At 44.0% G+C, this 12,729-nt stretch overlaps 1 protein-coding gene across 5 annotated transcripts in view; it reads left to right on the plus strand.

Moving 5' to 3' along the window:
* Positions 1–12,729, plus strand: part of RBM12 (RNA binding motif protein 12) — a 48,952-nt gene that overhangs the window by 22,023 nt on the left and 14,200 nt on the right. For all 5 annotated transcript variants that reach the window (XM_071759364.1, XM_071759367.1, XM_071759366.1 and 2 more), the window contains 7 exons: positions 5,300–5,428; positions 5,898–6,077; positions 6,789–6,863; positions 7,088–7,159; positions 7,787–7,870; positions 8,306–8,395; positions 12,362–12,460. In XM_071759364.1, coding sequence (XP_071615465.1) covers positions 5,300–5,428; positions 5,898–6,077; positions 6,789–6,863; positions 7,088–7,159; positions 7,787–7,870; positions 8,306–8,395; positions 12,362–12,460 — 729 coding nt within the window. The remainder of the gene's footprint in view (positions 1–5,299; positions 5,429–5,897; positions 6,078–6,788; positions 6,864–7,087; positions 7,160–7,786; positions 7,871–8,305; positions 8,396–12,361; positions 12,461–12,729) is intronic.

A 12,729-nucleotide genomic window follows, 5' to 3' on the forward strand; every position in this document is an offset into this window, starting at 1 on the left:
GGGAGCTTTAAGATCCCTTCCAACCCAAACCTGTCTGGGGTTCTGTGATTTGCTTTCCAGAAGACATTGCTCCTGGGACTACTGAAAATTCTTCTGGTGATGTTTGATGCCATGAAGTTAAGTTTTTCTTGTCCTCTGGGAGGCTCTGTGTGTTCTGTGAGCTGCTGGAGTGGTTGATGTGAGTCACATCCCCCTTCTTGCCCCATGGTCCCCTGCTGCACCCTGTGCCTGCCCAGCCTAAAGGGGAAGGGCAGCCTCTGCCTTTCAGTCCCGGGGCAGTATGGAAGCATAAAACCCCTTATGTTACAATTCAGTAATTGTCACCTTACGTGGTCCAACACTCAGTCATTATTCAATTTAGTGGTGGCACCCCTGCTGCAGAGGGGTTAGTAAGGAGGAGTTTGTTAATGCTTCAAACACCCACATGTGGCATTTTGGGGAAGTGCAAAACCCTCCAAAGCTCTGAACTGGAACAGTTAAAATCTTTGCACTCTTGTTCTGAAGCTTTCTTCAAGCATAGGCAGACAGTGCTTTCTTCTCTTAAAAATGATTTGCTTTCAAGCTTTGCTTAAGCTGAATTGCTGGAAGAATCATTATACATTAATATAGACTTGTCTGTGGAGTTGATTTGATTTACATTAGAGTATGTGCTTCCCTATATGACAGGAAGTTGTTTTTTCTGTAGAACCATGTAAAAAGGGTTGGGTGTTTTGAAATGCTCATCTAAAGATTCAGAAAGTAGCAAGTAATTCCTTATTCTTGTGAACATGTAATGTGGATCTCCTGTGTGATGTTCCTAGAACACAGCAGTTCTTTGGTCTTGGTTTGATTATTTAGGACCAACTTCTTTACTGGTGTGCTTCAATTCAGTGTGAAACAGCTTTGTTGGAAATATAGGATTTAACTTTCTATGTGTATGACACTACTTGTTGGAGTTCATGATCTCCTTTACAGGGAAGAGGTGGTATGCACAGTAAAAGTTAACTTTAACCTCAGTTTAATTGTCTAAGCACTTCTTAAAGCTTACATTATCTGCTGCCATTCTGTGCTTTACTTAAATAAATGTGATTGGTGTCTGGTTGAGCACTGAAGGACTTCAGAGAAAGTGCTTAGGACCTTGCAGACTTCTGTGGATAGTTGTGGTGTTTTTCACCATGGGTGAAAAGTAATTTTTTCCTCAATATGTGGTGTTATGTCCAACTAGAAAGGCAAAAACCACACGTGACTGATGGATCTGAAGCTGTTGGATACTTTTCCCTTGTGAAAGGAATGTGCAGAATTCAGCTCAAGATGAAACTTCCCAGGTGATGCCTCTCAGCAGTGAGATCCTGAGTTGGGAGAGCAGTGATCTGTGTGTGCAGCTCTCGTCCATGTAGGCTGTTGATCGTGGAGGTGTCCTGTGTCATGGGGCTGATTTTACAGGACATGTCTCACATGTTGGCTGATTTTACAGGCCAGTTCTCACAGCAGCACTTCCCCAGTGCCTTGCTGACATTGCCTTCCCTTCTGAACCTGCCATGCTGCCAGTGGCTCTTTTGATCTATTTTAAATAGAGTTGAAATGTATTATCATGTCTGGAGTTCATTTTTACTTGGCACTGAATTTGTGTTGCTAGAATAGTTTTGTGACTTCCAGACCGTTCTGTTCCTTAATCTGCCTGTGACGAGTAAATGGAGAAATCCTTTGTTCTACTGTTGTTGTTGCAAGCTGTTAAGGATCAGTCTACAATAAATCCTTTATACATTGAATGTTTTAATACCTTTATGGAAAGCAGCTTGTTTTAGCTGCTGTTTTTCTTTTGGAAATATTCATTGTTTTTTGTAAACCAGAAGTTTTAAATAATAGATACCAGTATTAGTTATCAAGGGTGGTTGTGAGGTGGGGGGGATGGGGAGAAGAGGGAGGTGATAAGAAATGAGTAGTTTTTAGAATTTCTGGAACTGTTGGAAAATAGAAGAATTTGAGTCTTGCAACAAATGTAAATAATACTCTGTCACAGTAAAGATTAATTGCTGCAGTTCCAAAAGCTAAATTTGTGTGTCTGAACAGACAGAGCTGTGTGTGCTCTATGAGAAAGTGGTGAAACATGAGATCTGTTTTTGACACGTTGGCTTCAATCCCCGAGCTGAATGAGTGTTCTTTGAGTGCATACCCAGGCAAAGAGGGAAAGCTATTAATAAAAATACTAAAACCTCATGTTCTTTCAGTTCAATTACACAAAAGTGTGTGTCCTTAGCCTGGGATCAGAGCCTTTGTGCCCTGGTGTGTAACCAGGGGAACCTTTGGCTGTGTTCATGGTAAGTGGTGCAGCAGTGCTGCTGGGGCTGTGTGAAGCCCCTGGGGGTGAGCTGGTGTCTGCTTCCCAGGTGATGAAATAGCAAGAAGATGTTGCAGGGTTTTTTTGGATGCTCAGAACACAGAAGCTTAAGAGAAAGCCTTGCAGGCTTCTGCTGAAAGAGAAGCAGATGGGAGGTTGTGTTAGGCATGGGGCTGTTGTAGGCACAAGTGCTGACTGAGGGCATTGGCAAAGCTTGGAGGAGGGGAACAGGGGCTTTGTGGAGAGAGATGGAGGTAAAAATCAATGAATTGATTTCAAGTAAACATTCAGTATTTTGTAGGAAAAGAGATGCAGTTACTATAGCAAAACAGTTTTGTTGTAGAATGTTAGAGAGGATTGGAGAATGTTGGAGAATATTCCTGAATATTCCTTTCTTGCCTGAATATTCAGGAATATTCTCCAACATTCTCCAATCCTCTCTAACATTCTACAACACAGTTTACTATGGAGACTGGAAGTAAGTTCCAGAATTCTTGCTTTAGAGAGGAAAAGAGAATATTTGAGCCAATGATTAACATCATTAAACCCCACTTAAAAGTAGCTGAAGTAACTGAAGTTGGGGTTAGTTTTCCCAGTAGCAAAGGAATTCCACCATTATTTTTTTCTCCTTTCAGTAATTATGTATGTGTGTGTTTGGGAATGAAAATATATTGATCTTTTTAGTCTGTTCAGATGCAGGCATGTTTCAAGAGACTTGCACATGTCCCACCAAGTGCACAGCAGGATAACTTGAGTGAAGGTTAACTTAGAGGCTAAGCAGATCTTCAGGCTTGACTGAAATGGATGTTGTCTCTTAACAGACCTGTTCCTTGCTTTTGCTGCTGAGATACCCAGACTGGTCTGTGATCAGGAGTTTCTGCTGCTATGATTCAAGGAATGAGTCGAAACTGGAGAGCACCATGCAGTATATTTGGAAAGCTGTGAAGTGGAAAAAAACAAAAAACAAAAAACACCTTTGTGTGGGCTTTTCAAGGATATATGTAGGAAGCAATGTATAAACAACTGCTGGCTGAGGTTTAGACTGATGTTTTTAGATTAAACACAAGTCTTTTATCTGAATCTGTCAAGGATCTGTCCCTCTGCTTTCCATAGTGGTCTGTAGCTGTTAAACCAGCTTTCCTGGTTTCCCCCCTGTTAGAGGAACAGTTCCACTCAGGTGGCTCCAAACCACCAGCCTGGTTGTCCTTTCTTGTGTCCTGATTGTCACATGCATCAGCTGATGCCCTGACATCTCTGGGTGGAGTAGGAGGATGCAGTGGGAAAGGATCCCTTGGGGTTTGTATCTTCCCAGTGGTTCAGCAGAATATCTGGGCTGTGTTTCAAGGGAAATACTATGCTATTTCTGGGTCCAAAACAGTAGGATGAGACAGCATTCTGGGTGTTAGTGTACTCAAGGATAAATCCTTGAAATAGTGGAGTATTTTTGTAATTTCATTGCTGCTGGTTTGAAGAAGAGATTCAGACAGCAGATGGGAGGTGGCTGGGTTTGAGGACTTGTGTCACTTAACCTCCTGGCTTCATTGTGTGGTTCAACAGTTCCCATCTCAAAGCTTTCCCTTAGCTCTGTCTTTGTAACATAAAATACCTGTGTACAGCTGTGTTCTGCGTGCAGCTTGAGACCTTCAGCGATGGTTTCCTCCTAGGAAGGGATTGCTGCTCTCTGGGGATGCTAAAACTTTTTGGGTGCTGGTTCTTTTGAAGTTAACTTCACTCCTGATCCTTTTTGCTCTAGTTGGGAGGAAAGGTGGCTCCTTGTTCTCTTGTTGGTACAGAAACCTCTGTTGCAGCAGAGGAAAATAAAGGAGAAATGTTGGCCTGGGAGCCAAGGCTGGCTGTCCTGATCCTCCCTGGTGTCATACAAACATGTACAGGTGTCTGTAGAGCTGAGTAGGTGTAAGCTGGTCTGGTGGAATGGTACATGTAGGTAAAGAAACAAATGGGTGCCTGTGACTTGAGATTTCAGTATTTATTAAAGGGAATGGTTTCTTTGTGCCTCTTATTTGGGGTTGAAGGCAACTGAAGTGGGCTGACCAGACTACTTCACACTAGCCTCTGAAACCACTCCAGTGTTAAAGCAGATGATGATTACCATAGTAGAAAGCTGAACTCTGATCCCTTTGCCTAAAGCTTTGCTGATTCTTTGTGCTGGTTTTGTCCTCCTGCCATGGAGGCATCCCAGTGCCAGGCAGTGTGTTGGGTGACACTGGTGACATCTGTGCGGGGTGGTTTGCAGGCTGGGAGGTCTGAGGGGCTGAATGTTGCCTCATGCAACCTCATCTTGATCGTGATTAATACTTACACACGGCAACTGTGAGGGAGCCAAGTGGATACTTGGATACTGGAAAGAGCAAACAATTATTTCCTTATTATTTTGAACTCTGAAGGAGCTTCTCTGTGAATCGCTCACGTTTCAAGTACTTGTGGAGCTCTCGAGCTGCCCTCACTCTGATGCTGAGATGCTTGGAGGCTTCTCTGCTAAACTCAGTTTTGAGAATTATGGCTGTTCCTTGGAGGGAAGTGGGTACATAATAAACTTTAGTTACCACCTTATTACCAGATGATTTACAGTTTTCTTTTTTCTGAAGGCAGCTGCCATTCGGGAATGGGTCTCGGCGGCCCAGCATGCGGGGGGCCGGGCCGGGCCGGGCCGGGCTGGGTTTGCTCTCCCGGGGAGCTGCGGGGTGGTCCGGTCCGGTCCGGCGCTGAGCTCCGGCACTCGTGTGGTCATGAAGTGGCGGTGGGGACACCTCCCCGGGCCGTGTCCGTGGGGCGAGGGAGGGAAGGGCGGGTGGGAAGGAGGGAGGCGGCGGGGAGCGGGCTGAGGCGCCGCGGGGCCGCGCTGAGGGGATGGGGCTCCCACCCCCCCCCACAGCTCCGGCGGTGTCGGCGCTGAGCGCGGCCCCGGCAGCACCTGAGGAGCCGGGGAGGGTCCCTGGGTCTGACCCTGTGCTCTGCCCGCAGATGGCCGGGTGCGTGTCCAGGGTGGAGCTGTCGGTGTCCTGCCGGAGCCTCCTCGACAAGGACCTGGGCTCCAAGTCGGATCCTCTCTGCGTGCTGCTGCAGGACACGGGCGGTGGGCAGTGGGCTGAGGTGAGGGGGTGCAGACACCCCGGGCTGCTCTGTTGCCATCCCCTGGTTTTCCAAGCCCTTCCTCCATAACTCAGCTGTGCACTGCCTGCACTCACACTGTTTGGAGTTTTAGCTTCACCTGTTTCATTAATTACTCATAGGGTTGAATAGAGTTTCACCGGGGCATTCCTTTGCCTGCCATACTCCCTGTCCTCTGTCCTTGACCCCAGAGCGGGCAGCACAAAGTGCGGTGTTTCAGCAGCCTTTCTCCACCTAATTTTTAGAATTTTCCCATAGAGTAACATTCATTACCCAGTGCAGTTTCCTTTCTTGCCAAGCCATCTGTCAGCAGTGGTTTGTCACAAAACAGGGGCTGGGGTGTGTAGCCTGAGCATGGTCCCACAGAGCTCCAGGGGTGCAGATGAAAAGTTGTGGGGGGAAACCGTGGATTTGACCCATCTTGAACAGCTTTGCCTCTGTGTTTGTGCAGCTGGATCGCACGGAGAGGATCAAGAACTGCCAAGACCCTGAATTCTGCAAGAAACTGGTTGTGGACTACTACTTTGAGAAAGTGCAGAAGCTGAAATTCGGCCTGTATGATATTGATAACAAGTCCTTTGATTTAAGTGATGATGACTACCTGGGAGGGATCGAGTGCACACTGGGACAGGTAAGGGCAGAGTTGTGTTGAGTGAACTACAGAATAGCAGCAGGTGTTGCTTTATTGTGAAAAATGGGGTGAAAGACTGCTTTATCAAGGGCTTCAGCACATTAGAATTGTAAAACATCTTGCTGAACAGGTTGCTTTGCATTACTGTCCTTTGTAGTTAGAAAATCATTGTGTCAGTCACAGAGTGGAAGTCAGAAATACCCCTGGTTTGCAATTGCTTAACTTCAGAGGTGCTTGCAGCACCAAGAGCAGTCTTGGGAGTAAGGAAGGCAAAGTGGTCATTGGGCAGGAAGTTTGGGGAAATAAAGCTGTTTGAGATTGTTTTCATTTCCTGAGGAGGGGTTTGTATAAGCTGGGTAGGAGAGGAAAAATGGGGTTCCTGTTACTAAAGAAAGACTTGATAAATTAAAGCATTTTTTTTAGTAGTTTTTGGGATACCTGTGATGAAAATGCCTCTTGTGTCTCAGGTTTAGTAAAACGGGATTCTAAAGTTGAATTTAGAGACATGTTAGTGGGTACTGTTTTGTGAGTAGTGAGAGAAGATAATTTTCAAACTGTTCATCCATTCAGGAGCACAAACTCTGGTGGCTGTTGCTGCTGGAAATGCATTTAAAGTTCTTTTTATATCTTTTAGGAGAGTCCTGCTTCTGAAGAGTAATCTTTTGCTATTTTTCTAACTTGATATTTGTATTGTTTGTCTTTTATCCTTAGGTTGTGTCCAGCTCAGTGTTCACCCGACCTCTGGAACTGAAGCAGGGGAAGCCAGCAGGAAAAGGCACCATCACGGTGAATAAGGCTTCTCTGTTAAAAAAGTAGTTTCTTGTTCTTTCATACCTTGTCTGGGGACAAAGTAACATTTCTGGGTTTCTGCCAGTATATCTTCAGGTGCTACATATGCACAGGAAAGATAGATATTTGTAACTACAGATTTCACAGTGAGCAAAACTCTGTGGGGTTTCTTGTTTAAGTTTTGTGTGTTTTTTTTTTTGTTTTTAATTTCTGTGGCGCAGATTTCAGCAGAAGAAATTAAAGATACCAGGGTTGTATACTTAGAAGTTGAAGCTCAAAACTTGGACAAAAAGGTACTGATATTTTAAAATTATATTGCATGTTTCTGCCAGGAGTCTCTCTGCATTAAACATTTGCCTAAGCTGGGTAATCCATGCATGGAGAAAGACTCACTGTCTTTTGTTACTTACTGTGAGGTAAACTGGAGACAAAACCACAATGCCAAACCATAAACTCAGATGCCAAGTTTAGTTTTTGCAGGATTCTTTTAACTTTGGAATATTCTGTCTATTAATACAGTGCAGTTACGTAATTGTCTCCAATTACTATTGCAGCTGTGAACCAAGCTCTTTGGAAAGTTATTAAGGAAGAAAAGGTGGAAATTTAAGTGTGCTGCCTTAATGCTATTTTAAGCCAAAGGCCAATCCAGGGATTTTGTGACCACACTGCTCAATCAGCAAAATGACATGATTCATAGAGGCAAAAGTGGTCTGAGGACACAGTCTTGGAACCAGAGGTTGTAAATTCTGATGACTTAGAAATTACAGCAGTTTAAAAGAGAAAAGTAAAACGAGAGGAAAAAAAAGCATTGTTTGATTGACTCTGTGCTTTATTTGAAGGATTGTGTTCTGATTAGACAGCTCTTCTCATCTGACTAAAATACAGGAGGCTGATTTCTTTTGTTGGGCTTTTGTCTGCAGGATTTCCTAGGTAAATCAGATCCCTTCTTGGAGTTTCACAAGCAGAGTGATGCTGGAACTTGGCAGCTGGTGTACAGGTCAGAGGTACTGTTTCTAGGCTGGTGGTGTTCTTGAGTTGATCAGACAGCTCAATCCTAGCAAAAGCAGGAGTCCTGGTCTTGCTTTACACCAGTTCTGCAATTAAAGTTATCTCATATCCTGAAAAAGGGACTCTGTTCACTGACCTGGCAGAAAATTGTTATTTGCTGCCTGGTGTCTGGGTTAAGCTGCCTCAGTGAAGAGCCCAACTCTCCACCAAGTGTGGCAGGACTGTCCTCCCTTACAGAGCTGATGAGCTGTTGGTTTAGCTTGGCTCTCAAGTTTACCCTGAACTTTAATTTGTTACACAGCTTTTGCTTGGCCATCCCTGCAGGTCAGGCCTGTAGTGACTGAGCTGTTCTTAGAGAACCCTTGTGTTATGTTTTTTCATGACTTACATGCTGCATCCCTCACATGACTTTGTGCTGTCATTTTTTTAAGGTGATTAAGAACAACTTAAACCCATGCTGGAGGAAGTTCAGTGTTCCCTTACAGACCTTCTGTGGTGGAGATTTTAATAAACCTATCAAGGTACAGCCTTCAGAAATTCTCCCTATTTGTCATTATAAGTAATCTAATCATGAGTGGTGTTAACTAAGGGTTATCAAGTTGTCAAGTCACATATAAAAATTTAGATTGCCTTTCTCAAGTGGTAGTGTGGCAGATAAGTTATTACATGGCTATTAAATGTGAAGTCTGTGTTAGAACATAATGAATTGTCCAATTGAGAAGTCAGAAATGCAGAAGTGACACACTTCCTAATGAGCAGTCATAAGAGGAATTATAAGTGATGCTTTCACTATTTTGGCCAGGGTTTCATGTTGAGTTTTAGTGGTTTTTGGCTTGTTGTTTCTTTTTTTTTATGGGGGGGGGCTTTGTTTGGTTTGTTTCCTGGGGTTTTTAGTTTGTTTGGGGGTTTTGGGGTTTTTTTGTTTTGTTTTTAAATTATGTCTTTCTAGCAGTGTTTCAATTTAACTGAGAAGCTTGTACATGTTGGACAAGCTTGAGTGATTTTAGGATAGTGACACAGAGAGGACCTTAATATATCTGTCAGATTCATCCCTTGCTGGGACTGACAGGCTTGTCCCAACTTTCATTCAGTCTGTTCCAACTAGAAATTTGGTGCTTTTGTAAGTGATGATTAATTGTTTCTAGTCCTGACTACTGGAGGTGGTAGCAGAACAGTTGTGTCATTTAATAGAATAGAACAAACTTTTAATAAGTTTCTACAAAAGAAAATCTGATAGCAAATTAGTTTGTTAATTTCTATTGTAAGCAATGGATTGATAATGTAAAAACATGTAAATCCATGGGTAGTTCTGTGCAAAGCCTGCATATTCAACTCCTAAACATTTTCCATTTGCAGGATTTTCCTGCCTCATCCTCTCTGTGAAGAAAAACCTCATGCTGGAAGTTTGATCTGAAAGGTTTAGCAAAATGCATGTGTGCTAATACTTTGATTTGTGTAGCATGGCAGGTCCAGAGAATCACTGAGATGATGAACCTGGAAATAGGTGTTCAGGGCTGCTGGGCTTGCCAGGCTGTGGCCATGTGGTGTTCTTGAGCTTTTATTGTTGGGAATCAGCAGTGTTAGGGCAGAAAAGTCCTCTCAGTCCAAAAGTGAGAAGCAGATATGGAAAGGAGATGGCAGATAAATGCATATTATGCAAAACTGACCTGGTTAACATATGATGTTACACAAGGCTGTGTTTGCTGCAGTCCAGATGAGCCTTTGTTGTTTATTTTTCAGAAGCTTTCTGTGCTTTGGAATTCACTTTGGAATGTCCTGCTTCTTAAAAAGGAGAGATTTTTGCTTTTAGTTCATTTCAGCCACAGTTCTTGATGCATGTGCAAATAATCTGTGAAGTTTCACAATGCAGCTGTGAGAAACTGTTCTTGTATTGAGAGCTTAGGGCTAACCTACTAACAGGTTACTCACTCAGGGAGGGGAATCTGGGCTGACAGGCAGGAATTTCATGAGCAGCACCAAAGAACATAACATTGCCCTGGTGTTCCATTTGGTTCATCTGGTATTTGCTGCTCTGAACTTTGTGTCTGAGCCTTCCAAAAATTTCCATAGGAACTGTTACTCCTGAAACACAGGCAGTCAGTGAACTCCTTGGAAACAGCCATTTGATGTGTCTCCTAAACATCAGCTTTGCCAGCAGTGTATGAGGATTATGTGCTAAAAAAGTGCCTGAAGGTAAATCTTTTCATCAAATTAATAATGCTAATGACTGCTTTGGCAATTCTTTCTTCATTGTGATGCAGGGTGATGTTCTCCTTGTTCTTTATTAAGAACAGCTCAGATTAGTGACACAACCTTGACATCTTCTTGATGGCTTTGTTAAAAATAAGGGCAAATGAAAGTCTTGTGTCTCCCCCATAGTTATTTAAATAGAAATAGCAAATATGAAATTGTGGGTGTTGGTATTGGGACTGAAGCTGCCAGTCCATGTTTTTAATGGTATGTGCTTCAAGGCAAATCCATTTTCTGTGACTTTTGGAAGTTTCTGTCGATGAAAGGGGCCATTTACCTGCTGACTATTCCAAGGCTCAGTGAATCCTGGATAGCTCATTTGCAAAGCAACAGCTCATCAGTAAATAACTACAGAACTAGGGTAGGCACTGGCACTGGCAGGATTTTGTTTGCAGCAGCACCATGCTTTGGGCTACATGCAGTGAATCTTTGCCAGTTTTAGAAAACCCTTGCAAGAAGAGGGTTGTTTTAAGCTGTATCATGCTGTGAATTAAACCCCAAAGCAGTCCTAAATACAATAAATTGGTGTGGCTGAGAGGGGGAGTGGCAGCAAGCAGGAGAGGAGGAGCATGGAGGTGGCAGCTGCTGAGATCTCTGCAGCTCTCCAGGTGTGTTGGGGTGAGGGACATCCTGCACTAGGAGTCTGTACCCTGGTTCTGCATGAAAGCCACCTCATTGGCCTCCCTGGCATAATCAGATTGCTCTGGGGTGATGTTTATAAAGAGAGAGGTGGAGTTTTATGTATTTGGGAGAGCTGGAGTTCAGGTGGGAGTGTGGGAGTTCCTTCATGGTGGAGTGTGCAGGGGAAAGGTGGTGGGTTGGGAAGGATAAAGGAGGAGAAGGGGGGCACAGTCTCTTGTTTTCCCTTTTTAGGTGATCTTGTTTTCTCATTGAGAGACTGAAGGGTGACCCAGTGCTGCCCGTGTGGGTGGCCTAGGTTAGGATATTATTCACCCTGGCTTTTTGTCTCCCACTCCTAGCAGTGGAAGATCCCCAGTGGATCAAAGTAGACCTAGAAGAACCCTGAAATCTGAAATTCAGATATCCACTCATTGAATTTGACATCATTATTGGGGTGTTTTCCATGAGTTCCTCTTGTCCCTGTGTCCTGAGGAGAAAGCTGTCACTGTGGTTTATACTGGAGGAACAGTTTCTTGATTCCTGAAGACAGAGGTTGGAAAGAAGAGAGCTTTGGAGTCTGTGCAGCATGGGAATTTCCACAGGGGAGGAAGCAGCTGCTCACAAACTGTTCCTTGATGGACTGCTTCTGGAATTACTTGTGTTCTGCCATCCTGTGTGTTGTGCATGTTATAAATTGATTTTGTGGGGAGCTGTTCACAATGTACATCTGACTGTGTTTGCTCTAAGCCATAGTTATTAGCATATTTTTATTTTAAATGCCTTGCTCTTTTGCATTATCTAGTTCTGACACTTTCATGCTGATTTAAACATGACTGGTCATTAATTAAGTATTTATAATTTGATTGGTGTAGGATGCAGTGAAAGGCAGACTTAGTGCTCTGTGGAAATTGCAGTTTCTTTGTAAACTGATGCTATTGCTGGGCAGAAGAAAAGACTGTTCAGCAAGTGCTTAGATAACAAGCTTTTAATTGCTCCTTCCCATTACCCCAGTTACATATCTTGTCCAGAATGATCTCACATTTATATATCTGGGCTGTGAAACCTTGGGGGTTTTTGTGGGGTTTTGGTAGTTTGTTTTTTCTTTTTCATCTCTTGAGTTTAAGCTTTTAATTAAACTTTTCAGTGTGTATTTAAATGGAGTAGCAACTGAGCAGTCCAGTGAGGCTGGTGAAGGGTCCAGAGAGCAAATCCTGTGAGGACAGGCTGAGGGAGCAGGGATTGGGGCTGGAACTGCTGCCCAGGGAGGTGGTGGAGTCACCATCCCTGGAGGGTTTCAAACACTGTGCAGATGGGGCACTGCAGGACATGCTCTGCTGGGCATGGGGGGGATTTTCTGGGTTGATGGTTGGACTTGGTGATCTTAGAGGTCTTTTCCAACCGTGAGAATTCTGTGGTCTCCCTTTTTCTGAGCTTCACTCTGGGGGTGTCTCTCACCATCAGGTTTCAGCTGGTGGCAGGGGTGACAGCAGCAGTTCAGGGGTGGCAGGGGAGTCCCCAGCACCAGTGCAGAGCTGGTGCAAGCAGAGATCAGGTGTGGACAGGTGCTGCTCTCCCTGGCACAAGCTGGGTGCCCACTGCTGTCTCTTCCCTTCCAGGTGCAGTGTGCAGATCACGACAGTGATGGATCTCACGACTTGATAGGCACTTTTCAAACCAATCTGACCCAGCTGCAGGGAGCAGGGGATGGCACTCAGGTGAGCTTTCTCATTCCCCCCAGACTCAGTTCCTCAGGCAATCTTTCACAAACCCTTTCTGATCCTGACCTCAGAGATATATTTTTTTTAATTGTTACTTCCTGTAACAATTTGCAACTACTTTGGCTGCTCTCTGGTGACTTAAAATGGATGCTTTTGCTACCAGCACTGGGCAGAACACAAGGAAAAACCTCAGAAAAAGCCTCTCTCCTCTACAACATAACTGACATTCTGCAGGCAGTGATGGAACAATGTCCTTGTATCAGAGG

This window comes from Heliangelus exortis, chromosome 16 (genome assembly GCF_036169615.1).
Source record: "Heliangelus exortis chromosome 16, bHelExo1.hap1, whole genome shotgun sequence".
NCBI classification, from domain to species: Eukaryota; Metazoa; Chordata; class Aves; order Apodiformes; family Trochilidae; genus Heliangelus; species Heliangelus exortis.